This window comes from Dermacentor variabilis, chromosome 3, assembly GCF_050947875.1.
Source record: "Dermacentor variabilis isolate Ectoservices chromosome 3, ASM5094787v1, whole genome shotgun sequence".
Classification (NCBI taxonomy): Eukaryota; Metazoa; Arthropoda; class Arachnida; order Ixodida; family Ixodidae; genus Dermacentor; species Dermacentor variabilis.
The window spans coordinates 153681841-153696679 of NC_134570.1; the positions used below are offsets into that span (position 1 = coordinate 153681841).

At 44.3% G+C, this 14839-nt stretch overlaps 1 protein-coding gene across 1 annotated transcript in view; it reads right to left on the reverse strand.

Annotated features, from left to right (window-relative positions):
* Positions 1-665: 665 nt before the first annotated feature.
* The window catches only part of Hip1 (Huntingtin interacting protein 1), a 122205-nt gene continuing 108031 nt past the window's right edge, over positions 666-14839 (reverse strand). The window contains exon 30 of the mRNA XM_075686550.1: positions 666-11009. Coding sequence (XP_075542665.1) covers positions 10983-11009 — 27 coding nt within the window. The 3' untranslated portion in view covers positions 666-10982. The remainder of the gene's footprint in view (positions 11010-14839) is intronic.

Sequence of the window (14839 nt, forward strand, 5' to 3'; positions counted from 1 at the left end):
TGGATGCAAAGTGATGATCTGGCTATTTTTCTGTCAAGTGGGTATGGGCAACATAACGAAAGAAGCAAGTTACAATAAAAGCATGCAGGCTCATCATATGCAGGCACCACGGAAGCAACTAACAAAATGTGTTCAGAGTTGCCAAGTTGGTTAGCTTGTAAGCCAGGTACCTCTACATGAATATTATTAATCTCAGGGCAAGCACAAAGCATGCAATGGCGTCATTTTATCTGGGTTTACCACATACACTGGCTGCGGTTGTTCAAATAAGGCGAAAGTTAGATTTAGCCAGGTATGTACAACATATTCAGATGATTGGCGTTTTGCAATTCCTTACAAATGACCTCAAATAATACTTGCACAGAGTAAATGAGTATCTTAGTGTATACACTGCGAGGCAATTTATCAAAAGGCCCCGCAGTAGCTGGTATGAACAGTTATTTAAAGGAAGCTTGTCATTCTTACTTTACGAACTAAAATTGGCATGAGGTGAGAGACAATACTGCAAGTTCGAACTTCACTCACTTGGTTGTACTTTCCAGAAGAATGGTGGCTGCAGTAGAACAATGTGGACACTGAATGAAGTACAGCCATTTCACTCAACATGAGCATTCATTCTCAACAGCCAGGTGTGTGGCTGGCAAATGCATGGCAAAAGCAACACAGTAACATGTAATCATTTTAATTAACATCTATGTATTCATTGCTCAATACAAAAAGGCCTGCGAGAAGTACACGCAGACACCACGCATGGCATTGTGTTTACGCGCTTTTTCCCTCTCTTCGTTCTATAAATATACAAAAAGTAACAAAAAAGAAGACATCTACATTTTGGTGCACATCACCATAATTACCGTCGTGAACTTCATCGCTGCACGTTGGGAATGAACATCATGTAAAATCTCTGCTCAATACATTTATAAAGGTGATCGACAGATGTTCACGTACAGGTTCGCACCTTTTGTTTCAAGAAAAAAGAAACAGTCAGACGGTTGCAAAAAACGCAGAACGGCAAGACAAAATGCAAATGAAATGCACGACAAGAAGGCTCCATGACGCACAACATCGTACGGAGGGATAACATTCGATTTAAAAAATGGTCCCACAAACAAAATCTTACCAAAAAGTGCAGCCTCATATATTACTGAAATATAATCTGCTTCTAAGACATGCATGTTATAAAAAAACACTTACAGGGAAGCAAACATGCGCTGCCAAGATGCTACTATGGCAAGATGCTACTACAGGAGTGGTGAGACTACTACACCACTGGTCAGACTGCAACTGGCAAGCTATAGGCATGTAGACGACTATACGGTGTTTCGCAGTTCGTGTTAAACTAGCGCCCCCATGCACAACTGTGTGATAATAGTGGTTGCATTGACAGACCAACATTTCCTACATGGCAGTGCCTGCGAACAGAAAATAGAATATTCTATACACAGGACAAAGAAACAGCAGTAACACAAGATACACTTAAATGGTTTCAAGGGCATCGGCACACGAGCACAGTGACAAGCTATCGTTGAAGCAATGAGCAACGAGGAACACCAAAGCACACTACAAGAGTGCGGGACCCTTCAAAAGTGAACAGAACTGGTCATATTCCTCATTCTCATTAGAGCTTACAAGTTTTATCGCTCCCTGCAGTAGACATTCTGATACACTTTCTGACACAAAGCTTCTGGTGCTTGGTTTAAATTTGTGTTTTTCACGGCACAGAACATGAAAAAGCTAATGGCAATGAATACACAACTAAGGCAACAGCTGCGGTAAACAGACCGGAGAGCAAGAGAGAAAAAAGAAAAGAGGGAATGATGAGAGACATCTATAAACAGTTGTAAACAAGTGAAAACTTACAAGGTTGACAACAGGACAGACCTGGCTGGCAGCCAAGCAGCTATAGTCTTCTTTTTTCGTCCCCTTGTGCTAAACTAGATTTCAGAAAGCACGTAACATACAAGACCTTGTACACACCTTACGGCAAAAAAGAAAGGTCTTGATGTATATCTACAGCACACATATCTAAAAAGCAATGTGGCCTCAGCTTATATGTGAATACTATATATAGCCCACACTGCACTTCGAAAGCTATCAAAATTGCAAATTAAAAAGCAAATGAAAGACCAGCCCTGAATGACAAAAAAAAAAATAAAAATAAAGGTAAACTCATGTGCTTGAGCTATTACTGAAACCACAGCTAACACTACAAGCTATTGCAAAGCTTGTAGCTTTCAAAAAGCTGTGTCATTTTGATAGAGTGCACTGACCCCTGGGATAAGTTTACACCAAGGTAAGTTGGGGAACAAATGACATCAGTAACAGCACCAGGTCGTCTCTAGGTGCCCAATAGCAGTGTGAGGTGCATCATTTGGTGCTAGGTTAATGCAAATGCCACTCAGAAGCCTGGCTGTAGTGTAAGGCATTCTTCCACAATGCAGAGACCCACTCCAAGAACTATGATGACAAGTATCAGTATGCTTGGTACTGTTTCAAAACATTACACTTTCGTAGCCAAAATTCTACTGGGCCCACAGCTGCTTGTCACTGCTGCTCGTAAGTAGGCTTGCACATTGCTGAAGAAAGACTTAAGCTGCAACCACGCTTCTGCCTCAAGCAAAACCAACCGTCACAGTCACATTGTTGGTAGTATGGTTGGCAACTTAGTGAGCATTCTTGCCACATGTATAGCTGTGTGGCATAGAGTGAGCTAAGCACCGAGTGACACGTCTCACACTTCCATATGGCGCCCAGGGACAACCTAATGCTATAATTGCCAATGTTTGTTCGCCAATTTACACTGACGTAAGTTCATCCTTTGTGTGTTCTAACAAACGGGCCCTATTGTCACAGGGAAATCCAAGGATGGCCAAGAAAACGACTCATACGGATTCAAAATACGAAGTTCAGCCAAGTCAAAGAGTGAAGCACTGAACTACCTGTTGGCCATATGCATGTCAGTAAAACGTCAGTAAAAAAACATCGGAAAAGAGGAAAGCACTTATTGAGACACGTTAACGCACATAGAAAGCCTTGGCCTTTCTTTAACCAATTAGCGTGAATATTATGGCCAGTATGTCAACAAAAAGCTGTTGACATGTGTTCTTTAGTTACTCTGTGTGGAATTAGTGCTTGCAGGCACAAGCAATGACGCGAGTAAAACAAATGTGAGTGGTGGCTACATGGCTGCACAGCTGGCCAAGAATGAAATGCGATCGCTGCACTGTGTGAGAACCCTTAGAGTGTGGGCTGGTTAACAAAAATTTGCAATATGACAGTGCAGCATGTAAAAATGTGAAAAAACATAATGTAGTTGTGATAGTTTGCGAGGTGCACCACACGTTTGGAGCCAAATATGCCATCAATCGCACAGAAACTACGTGGAGCTTGCAAGCGATCCCATGCAGTTAATTTTTGGCCAGCTGCACAATGTACAGTGAGCAGCCATTAGGAAAAAAGAATAAACTGCTCAATCAACACTGGCTATTAGCCATGAGAGAGCTACAACAACACAGGTGCTACCTACCACACTGCCTACCACACAAACATGCCATTTCCCCTTTGCTGCCGCTGCTGGCAATTGACAAGCTAGTGAAGGCATCTGAAAGACAAAGTTCTCAATAACGGTCTTAACACTTGGCGCAACATACCACTTAACATGCTAGCCTTGAGCCATCAAGGTAACCAATAAGCATGCATTGAAACCCTTCTGCCAAGCGTTACATAAAAGCTGAAAACCTAGGATAGACACAGTATGCCAAAGATGTGGCTGGCACATTACTGTCATGCTAGAAACTGCCTGACACAGTAACGTGTCTGCTTAATAACCAATCACTGCTGTTTAACATCAACTAGCTTCAATTAGGGGCGAGTCGGTGTGAAGGGGGCAGCTGGTATAAAAGTGGATGGTAGATATACAAATTCAGGGTGAACGCTCTAGTCTGCCACAAACGAGAGCATGGCTGCTCAGCTTTATAAATATCTACTCATCAGCAATTGTTGTCCTCGCCGAGCCAGCTACCTTGAGTTCATGGGAAGCATTATCAATACGATTTCTTGCACTATCCCTGAGGTTTAAGTCGCAGCCGCACACTGCATATGTACGTATTACGCACATGCATGCACACGGACTCACATGTGTACTTGTATGTGCAAGCAAGCAAGCAACTGCAACAAAAGAAAATTAAACTAAATGCTAAGGTGCTTATTACAAGCCACATGGCAACCCAAGTGCCAGTTTATCAGTTGCAACTGCACAAGCAATACATGCGTGAAACTTGTGAAATTTGAGTGGTTTCAACGTTAGGACAGCAACCTGGTTCCAAAACTAAACTACGCTGAAAGCACTGCATTACTTTAATCGCTCTTGGCAGGAGCAGCAATGGTGTCAGTAGTATGCATTGCCGAGCAAATGTGCAGCTTGTTTTCTCCAAATCATGCTAAGTTTTGTAAGCTTTAGAAAGAAAAGATGTACTCTAATTGTCTATGAGAACTCGTTGAACGTGAGGAGTACACCGTAAAAATAGAACAAGCAATCACCTAACTACAACAGTGCAAGGAAAATGAGGAAGCAGTTTGGTTTGAAAACAAGCAACTCATAGCGGCCCTGAACGTTGACTATGTTTCTAATTTTTTTTTTTTTTAGATTTTGTATCCTTCGGTGGGCACTCATTCTTCGGCGCTCAGCTTCAGTTTGCAGAGGAGTTTTGAATGTGTGCAATTTATGGTACACGCGTCAAACATGAGACTGCACTTATACGAACACTTGCTTGAACTCCTAACTTGTAATATATATCTGTAGCACTCTTTGCAACATCAAGTACGAAACACCCATTCTAGGCATGCATGCAAGACAACTTCTAGTATGCCCCGCCACTTCTCTATACATGCAGTTTCTCATACTTGCTCATCTCAACAATGATACTCTGCTATCAGCCCTCATTGGGAGACTAGGTGCCATGGAAAGGTGCAGTTCAGTCATCAAAATTTCTATAGGATACGAGAATGATCTTTTGAAAGAAAATGCATGCATGTGTAAGATGCGTAAGGCTTGTTATACAATATATAAACACGTGCAAGAAGCCCTAGTGACGGGAACCCACACAAAGTGGGCTTGATACGCTGCACAAGTGCGAGAACTTCAAAGGGCGTAAATTTGTGTGTCCTGGTAAACCTCACTTAAAGGTTGCAAGAGTATTCTTGGGCAGAACTGTATCAACAGAGACACATACAATAGAACAAGCACAGTTTGTCGTGCATGTCGTTTTAGCAAATGACGCGAGAATACCGAGTGAACAAAACCCGCTCTCCTCTATATGCCCTGAGGGCCAGAAGGGCAACTGAACAAGCTAAACAAACAAATAAATTTTGGTTTAGCATATTCATCTTCAGTGGTCTCCTGAAGGCTGATTTCACAAGACATCTCAGCAGCACACCATGTGGAGATGTGAGCCAGGAATATTGTGAAGGGGACACTTATTGCACCTAAACAGGTGGCACAGAGTTGAATACCGATGCCAAAGAATTAATTTGCCTCAGACCAAAGGTGGCAAAGCAAATGGCACCCAGTCCCAACTCAACGAGCGGCATCCAGCCTAGACTGACCACATGGTATTATATACTATACACAAGTTACGTAACAAGCTAATGCACATACACAACAATCAGGTGGCTAACAGCCAGGCTTGTGAGCAGCCTGTTGTTATCAATACCAGCAGAGCCATCATCATAATGTGTTTCATACTACAAGATGCAATACTATTACGCACTACGTTCACTCTTGTTGTTCGTTCCGTACAAAATGTCACCGAGGCGCGGCGCTAACTCTTTGTGAACAGTTTGCAGGTGCTTTATTTTGAGTATCAGCAGCTAAATGGCTCCAGGGGCACACGTCTGATGTTGCTGAGCAACACTGCTAAAGTTTCAAGAGTGTAAGCCGGCCATGTAACCTGTGCAAATGACGCCTGGCTGTCAGTCTTTTGGCAAGCAAGCCCCAACAATGCACACACTAAGACAAGCATGTATATAGTTGGTTCACTGGTTGACGCAATTTCTAAGTGTTTTACAGAAGTAGCTTTTAATGCATCATGGTTCAGTCTACCAGATGCCAAGTACTGTCCACTGCACAATTTCCCAGGCCAAAGCATTCTTGGCCAGACTGGATTACTGGGCTAATTTGAGACCATAGCCTCCTCCGGGTCACTGAATCTAATAAGCAAGTTGGAGGTAGCAAGTAAATCGCTGTCACAGTCCAGTTCAGGCAAGAGTGCTTTGGCATAAAGGCTTTTGTGACAGATAGTACAGTCAGTGTAAAAAGTTTGCGTACCATGGGATCTGAGGAAAAGCTCAACGTTTCTGCAGCCTGGTACTTTGGAGTTCTGCCCTGCAAATTAGTTCTGTATAGCTTTACTGGCAACATTCGCCAACAGCTTCGAAATACTCAGTTTTCACAGATTCCGTAATCCATAAACTTGTTTACAACGAATGCACATATGCAACACCACTGACAGTGCTGCTATTTAAGAACAGCGAGCTATTTTAAGAACTCATTGTCTTGTCATCCTGTTGCTGTTGCCCATAGCTATTTACTATCTACAGACCCAAACTACAGCTTGCATGAATAAACAGGCCACTTTCTCCCTGTGGCTTCACTTCAATAAACTTCTTCACACACCAAATCGTGAGAGACAGGATCATTTGCATCTGCAACCCAGTCTCAACAGAAATTAACCTTCCGGGGCTGAAGCATGCAGTGGTCTTTACTTTTGAACTCTAAGAAAAAAGTGACGAGTTATTTTTTGTAACTGCAGGTGCCAAGTTAGAGCAAATATGTCATGTGGAAACTTTGGCTCATTAAGGCAGTCTTTTCCAGCTTTTATACACCTGTCAAACGGGCAAATGTAGTGTCATTTTGAGCAAGTGCACTTTGCTGGTAGTGTCACTCACAGGCTGTCAGACAGCAAAGTGTAGCGATTACTCACTGTGGAATGCAATTGGCAGACAGTGCGTTCATCAAACACCTTTCACGGCGTCAAAGTGCATATCCTCATTAACAGTGCATCAAAAATAATTGAAATAGTACTCAGTGCACAGCCAACACTAATTCTGGAACCAGTTTTATTGTGATATTAGATGTTCTAAGCTTCCCCCACATATAGAAACAGCCATTCTTCCTCTGCCAAAGAAACCTGTCTCGTTATTCAAGCGCCGACGCTTTGCAACTCTTGGAACTTCCAAACGCTCGCATGTTGGACGCAATGTCGTCTCATCTTCACTAATGATGAGTGATCATGTTAATGTTCTGCAAATATTGCCCAAATGATAAAGCACATGGTAACCTGGCAACTGATTTACCAATCGACACTGCTATAAATTCTAAACGAGACTTTCCTGCCTAGCAGTGTGCCGCTAAAGTGGCGCTCACTGCGGCGAAAGGCACTCGCTCAAAGTGCCGCTAACCGTCTCAGTGGGGCAAACCGTCTCTCAGGCAAAGAGTACTACACATGGCGTAACCAGTGCTCATTGCACCACCACCCCTCGAAGCATACTTTGCTACAAGGCATTGTCCTGAGCGTTAACAAGAGCCTCCTTTCTCTCCGGTGTATTACTGTATTTACTTGCGTAACGATCGCACCCCTGAATTTTGCTGTCAAAATTCAATTTTTTTCCTTTCCCGTGTAATGATCACGCCCCGAACTTGGTATGTATAGCTCAGATTACAATATCGTCAGGGTCATAAACATAAGGTAATGCACTGCTGGAGCCCAGGTAGCTACGCAGTCTTCGACATATGCAGTGGTACTGGTAGGAAGGTTATGTGATTTGCGTCTACACGTGGATCCGTTTGGATGCAGAAGGCTTCGTGATGCACCCAAAAACCACACTGCATGTAATGAGTGCAACAGCACTTGTTAGCATGCCTCAACTTCAACAGGAATGCATCGATGCAAGACGGAAGTGAATTCTAAACTCGTCAGCAAAATAAATGACCCGCCTGCAGATGCTAATCAGACAACGAATTTCAACTGTGGTTACAAGAGAAAGTGCCGCTTTTTGCCTTAATGACATAGGGAAATTGAGGAATATGCTTCAGTGCATCAGTGTCATAAACATCTGTCCCAAGGCAACTGTAAAGGCCAAACAGTTATCAGCACCTCACAAGTATGTCACGAGCATTTAGTACATATTTAATCTATCTTTGGTTAAAGCTCAGGTACGACGAGACAGGAAGAAAACAACTGAAGCCGTGGTTGTAACTATGTTAAGCGAAAGAGGTTAGAAAACTGTATCAGTAATGAAAAATGAGGATGCATGCAGCAAATATAAATGAGATGCTTGTGCAGAAGATCAAACGTGACCAAGTTACACCATTCTGCACAAACAATAAACATGGCGAGACAGCAAAATGTTGGCTTGTCAGAGAAAAGAGATGAGAAAAAAAGAAACAGTTTTACGACAGCAATTATTAGCGAAGTTCTGAAGCAAATCATTACATCACATGTCAATTGAGCAATAAATGAAAGTACAGTAAGCAAGGCTCTTGCGAGATACAATCAGAGTGTACATATAAGGAGATGAAAAACAACTAAAACACAGAGTTGATTCAATACTTGCAGTTAAACAATGTACAGATTACTCTACAGCCATCAGGTAATGAAGACTTCCAGAGTGGCTGTCCTAGAGGGTCAAGAACATGTTGCTGAAATATACGAGGCAGACTGATAACACGGAAAGAGTTGACAGTAGCCGCTCTAATTTCAAGGCATGTGCATTGATAATGTAAGTCTCATTTATTAGAACGCAAATTGCTTTTTAAAAGCAAAACTAAGCAATCAACTATTAGGTGATTCAACCTCTCTATTTTGAAGAATCAAAAGAAGTGCTCATGATTTAAACAGCACCATTTGTCTGTTGAACCAAGAGAGGTGGCCTGGGTTAACGGAGATTCTTTACTCTATATAAACTAAGATAGCTAGAAAGGCTCAAATCAAAGGGAGCAAATTTGAGTGCACTGGGATGCTTCTGCCAGCCACTCCAGATTCGATGTAAATGCATTGACAGCCAATTATGTGGCCCTGGTGCACATTTGGACAGGAGGTAAAAATAGGTCAAAACTTTGCAAGACTGAAAAAGGTGCATTAACGTAGACTTAATGACGCTGCACATTTGCGCCAACAGTTCACCTGTCGGGAGAAAAACTAAAAGCTGGATAGGCCAGAGGCGCAAATAAGGTTAATGCCCAGTATGTTCAACTATTCGCTCTTTAGCGCTTCCCCTGAACAATCGAGCACCAATCCTTGCCCGGAAGGCGTTAAACAACTGATGGATCAGCGTAGCAGTTGATCTGACCATACACTTATAGCCTAGCATAATTTACCATCCACAATGCCTGCTGGTTGCCGTATGTTAACATCCAGTAACCAACAGGTGAGCCATAAATTGTAACACCACCTTACAACCATACACTCCATGTTATGCAATGTATTCTCGAGCACAGTGACTAAAACCCAATCCTTAAACAAAGAAAGGAAAGGAAAAGAAAGAAAATGCTAAGCTAAACAAGGTCACCAAATAGACAACATGGGTTATGACGAGTCATCAGGTCATCCCTATTTGTGTAAGCGTGTGTGTGTGTGTGTCTGCATGTGTGTACGCACATGTGCATGGGGTGCGTGCGTGCCGATGTTTTCATGCCTACCCTCAAACTCGAGTGTTTCAAGAGATGAATAAGTTTTCCTTATTTTGTTCAATTCCTGTTCACTTGCACTTCAGCTAACCCAATTTCGCTTTTGGCATGACCATCCGACCCCAGTACCTTACTGAATAAACAGGGTCATTAAGTAGGTGATGTGAGTGATGAAGGGTCATGAAGTTATCCTGCTCAGCAATAATCTTGGGCCTGCTCACAGCATTGAAAATGAGCCACTTTTAATGGTGTTTACTGTTGTAAAATGTGCCTAGTCTCTCACACACACACACACACACACACACACACACACACACACACACACACACACAAAAACCATGTACAGACCCAACCGAAACAAACCCAGCTGGCTTGTGACCCTTATTTCACTATTTCTATGGTGGCATCGCATTTACATAAAAAGTTATGCTCCCATTCGACACGCATTTTTTCGAGGTGCAAAGGCTCAAAGATGACGTAAAAAGAAAGTTCCCCACTGCGCGAGTTCTCTATGTACAAACCGAGTCCTGCACAAGTCCATGTGCTTTTACTGCCATGTCAGCCATGCAGAACATGTTGCGTCCGCCCTTTCAGCATATATTCTGTAAAACAGTCCCGCCTGACCAAAGCATGCACTGCGCTCGCGATGCATTGAACTTATCGAATCAGTGCACACAACTATTCAAGGCCTATCGCTGCATCTCACTGCCCTTCACCATACACAAAGTCACGCACTGTGCCAGGCACAATACAAAAGGTGCAGGCATAGCCTTCAAATGATCCCACACCGTCGATCAAAGCGACAACACGACGAACATCCAAAACTGTGCTGAAACTAAACACAGGAAGGATAACCTAACTTGTTCCTGCTGGCTTTAAACCCAACATCGCACACCATGCCACAGATTGCGTGCACGTGTAATCTACTCGGAGTGGCAGTAATGCAAAGTACTACCTAAACCAATGTTGCCAGCATTGCTGGAACCCATCTAGTTGGAGCCCTGTCTCTCACATTAAAAATTGATTAGCACTCAATAACACGAGATTCCACACTCCACACCGAAGGCAACTCTTTGGTGTCTCCAGTGAAAGAGGTGGGTGTGATGACGTCACGCGTGTTGAGAGTGGGTGGTGCTTCTAGTTGTGCCAGGAGGCTCCCAGGTGTTCCAGACAAACGGGCCACGGGCTAAGTGGCGACACCTACTTGTCACGTCATGAAGTAATGAAACTTGCCGAACTAGACAATCTTTCGCAGACATGCACACATGGCGCTGAAATTAGGTGATGACTTCAATGGCTACCCAGCTGTTGTTGTGCCATTAGTCTGGAAAAAAAAGGGGGGGGGGGAGATATGGAAAGGTAAGCATAGGTTATTAAGAGACACAAAGAAACAGCTTCTCTGTCTATGAAATGTTGCACATGTGTAAAGAAGACAGGAATAAATGGGCTTTATGGCCATACTTCCGTCTTGTTCATGCTCAAATCTGGTGCAGAGGTAGCATTTCAAAGCGCATTTTGCTGAATAACATGTCTGGATACAGTACAGTTAACCCTCAATATTGACAAGTGTACTTATTTATTTTTCTCCAGTGACCACTTTTTACTGGCTAATAAATGTTAAACGTGACCGCTCGGTGCACCTGCACGAACCGGAAGTTTCTCGAAGGTTATCAATGGTTCTATTCGTTGTCTGTTGTCACCAAACCTTGCGTAACCCGATTGCATGCACGACACAAGCGGTGTAGTACTTTCTGGAAGACATGCAAGCACCAGCGATTACGCCGGCACCTTTTTATCTGGAACTTTGTTTTTCTGGGCACAGGTTCGTTCAATAAAGAGTTAGTTTCACAATACACAGCTCGTGCTACTGTGTTCTTCAGTCACTACAATGTGACAATATATAACACTCACTAAAATCGGTACCGTACTTCATTAAGCTGATATTCTGCTACACTGAAATAGGGTTGAACCTCAACTGAATGGACATGGATATATCAAATTATCAGATACAACAACGTATACCTGAAATGTCTCCAGCCAATATTAGTGTTAATGAACATACACATACAGGGTGTCCCAGTTAACTTGGACCAAGATCTTAAAAATAGGCAAGAGCTCTAGAGAAATCGTACCGACTGCATAGTAGCCATAGTCGTATGTACTTACGGCCAGTACTATTTTCATCACGAGTTATTACTTAATTACTTTTAATTGGTGAACTCTTTAATTATTGCTTGAATCGCATACATATGAATTACAAGAGTTTGACGTAGTAGTTCTGCGGAAACCCGCAAGGTGGAGAGAAGTAATGAATAAAGGGAAAATCAGACATCCACTGTGTTGTCCTTCGTGTTGTCGACAAATTCGACTTCGCCCTGCCGTCTGCTAGCCGCCTGGTTAGCTCAGATGGTAGAGCGGCTACCCCGGTAAGGCGGTGGACCCGGGTTCGAGTTCCGGACCAGGACGAATTTTTCTTCAACTATGAGGCTTTTCTTTAGAGGAACCCGTATGGGTTTCCTTTGTAGCAATTGCTACGAATGGATGGATGTCTGATTTTCCCTTTATTCATATGAATTACAAAGTTGTAGGGCCCCTCAAGTAACCTCCGAATCAAGCATATGTTTAGTGCTCAGCTTTGCCTCGTTGGTTTTTTCGAGAAAAAAACAAAAGCCTGGGAAACATCCAAAGTACGAAATAGATACATGCTCGCGCGCCGTTACTCAAACGCTCCAAAGTGAACAGCCATGGATACACGGCTTTATGAGTGGCGGCAGCTCAATACAGGGCTTTGTGGTATTGACCGAAGGTGGAAGTCAGACTCCAGCTGTCCCGAAGTAAAAAGCCATTTATTTAGCATATACAACCAATATATATATAATGAAGAACAGAAGTGCCCCCTGGGGAATAAAGAACTGAAATGAATAACGAAACTGAATATAACATACTCCCTCCCTTATTTTTAGTGGTTAGTTGTTAGTAAGTATTAGTAACGAAAACCCCAAAGCATGCACACTGTACTTATTTACACATATTTACAACCTATGTACACAATGACAGACCACCAACTAATTGGTCTGATAGTCTTGAAGCCAAGCCGGTGGCCGGCGCTCTCGGGTCGGCCGCGTTGGACGTCGCACTGGCGACGGGCTCGTTGACTGCTGCTGTGGTATGCCAGGAGACAGCGCATGCGTACTAGGAGAAGGAGGCTGTAGCACGGCAGGCTGCAGCACATCGGGAGACAGCGGCTGCGGCGTGGCAGGCTGTAGCGCCTCAGGAGACCGCGGCAGCGGCGTGACAGGTGGGCCTGGTCCCCAGGTGCCCCTCTCTGGAACCCTGGAAAGCTTGGAGGCATTCCACGTACGGCCGTCTCCAAGTCGGAAAGAGGCTGGTCCCCTCCTCTTGATCACCTCAGTTGGTGATGAAAAGGCGCAGTCTCCCTTGAACCGAACGGACAGTTTTTTGACACGGACAAAACCGCCTACGGCTATCTTCGTCTTCTTGGCGGCTCTCCTTTTGTCCGTGTAGTGCTTGCTGCTTTGCTGCTGACGCCGAACCCTTTGACGAAGTCGCGCCAACTCCTTGGCTGGATCTTCCGCAAATGCTGGTGCCGAGAAACCCACGATATCCAGCCTGGTTCGGGGCATTCTACCATGCAGCAGAACTGCTGGGGCGACCCCGGTGGTGGCGTGCGGAGTACAGCGGTAAATGGCAAGGTATTCTGTGACAGCTTGCCGGAGTGGTCGTCTTTCGAGAAGTGAGACTTGAATGAAGTTTTTCAATGTGCGATTGAAACGTTCTATTTGCCCGTTGGCTTAGGGGTAGTATACTGAAGAATGTGAAAGACTGATGCCTGTGTGTTGCAGGAAAGTTATGAACTCACGCGAAGTGAACTGAGGTTCATTGTCACAAACGATCTCTTCCGGGTAGCCTTCACGGGCAAAAACACTTCTTAAATAGTCTTTCACGGTGCTTGTGGACACTTCGCTGCAAAAATACACCTCTGGTCATTTAGAATGGTAGTCAACAAGCGTTATAGCAAATCTGCTGTTGTAAGCTGCATGCTCCAATTTAAAGGACCAACAATGTCTAGGCCAAGCTTTTGCCACGGTCGCTCGAACATTCAACAGGTTGCAACGGTGCTGGTGATGTTTTGGCGGACTTATCTGCCTCCAGGCAGATACGGCAGTTTTTTACTGCCGTTTCCACTTGCTTATCCATTCGTGGCCACCAGAACCGCTCACGCAGTCGCGCCTTCGTGCGCGTGATACCCGGATGTGTCTCGTGCGCGGTGCTGATGATCTGAGCCGTGAGGGAGGACGGAACAACGAGGAACTCTCCATGCAGTAGCAAGTTATCGACAACAGAAATTTCTTCCCGAATGGCATAGAATGGTTTCGCCTCTTCTGGTATGAACTTCTTTGGCGGCCAGGAACTCCACACGAATGACTTGACGGTTTCCAGGCAACTGTCGTCGAGGGAGGCCTGCCTGAACTTCTCCTTAGTTACGCAGGCTGGTGGAACAGCTTTGTTACGGGGTTGCGTGCTTGACGGTGTGGAAATAGAACAGGATAGCGGGTCAACAACAGTCGGCTGCAGAGCAACGGACGTGTATAAGCACTTGAGGGCAGAACCCTCAATGCGAAGATCCAAGGCTTTAATGCCGTCAAGACCGATCAGAGAAGTTCCTCGGTGAACAACATAAAAACGTAGCGACACTGTGCGGCCTTTAAATTGAACGTCTGCCTGGAAACAACCTAGCACTGGAATCGGCCGTTGAGAGTAGTCAAACAAGCTAACATGCGGAGCAGGCAGAAGTGGAACACTCTGAAAATATCGACTGAATTCTTGCTCCGACAGGATTGAAACAGACGACCCTGAATCAACAAGGAATGTCAAAGTGACATTCGCGACTTGCACTTGAATATGAATTCCACTACGCACGGAACGTTGCACAGTCAAAACTTCCTCAGCACTGCTGGATGACGAAACAGCTTCATGAAACTCAACTTCACCGACTCGGCCTTGCATTTGGTTTAGCTTGCGGTTGCATACCCTTTGAAAGTGGCCCTTGCGACCGCAAAATGAACAAGTCTTGCCATGCGCTGGGCACTGCGGCGCTGACGCGATGTGGTTCCGCGAGCCGCATCGGAAACA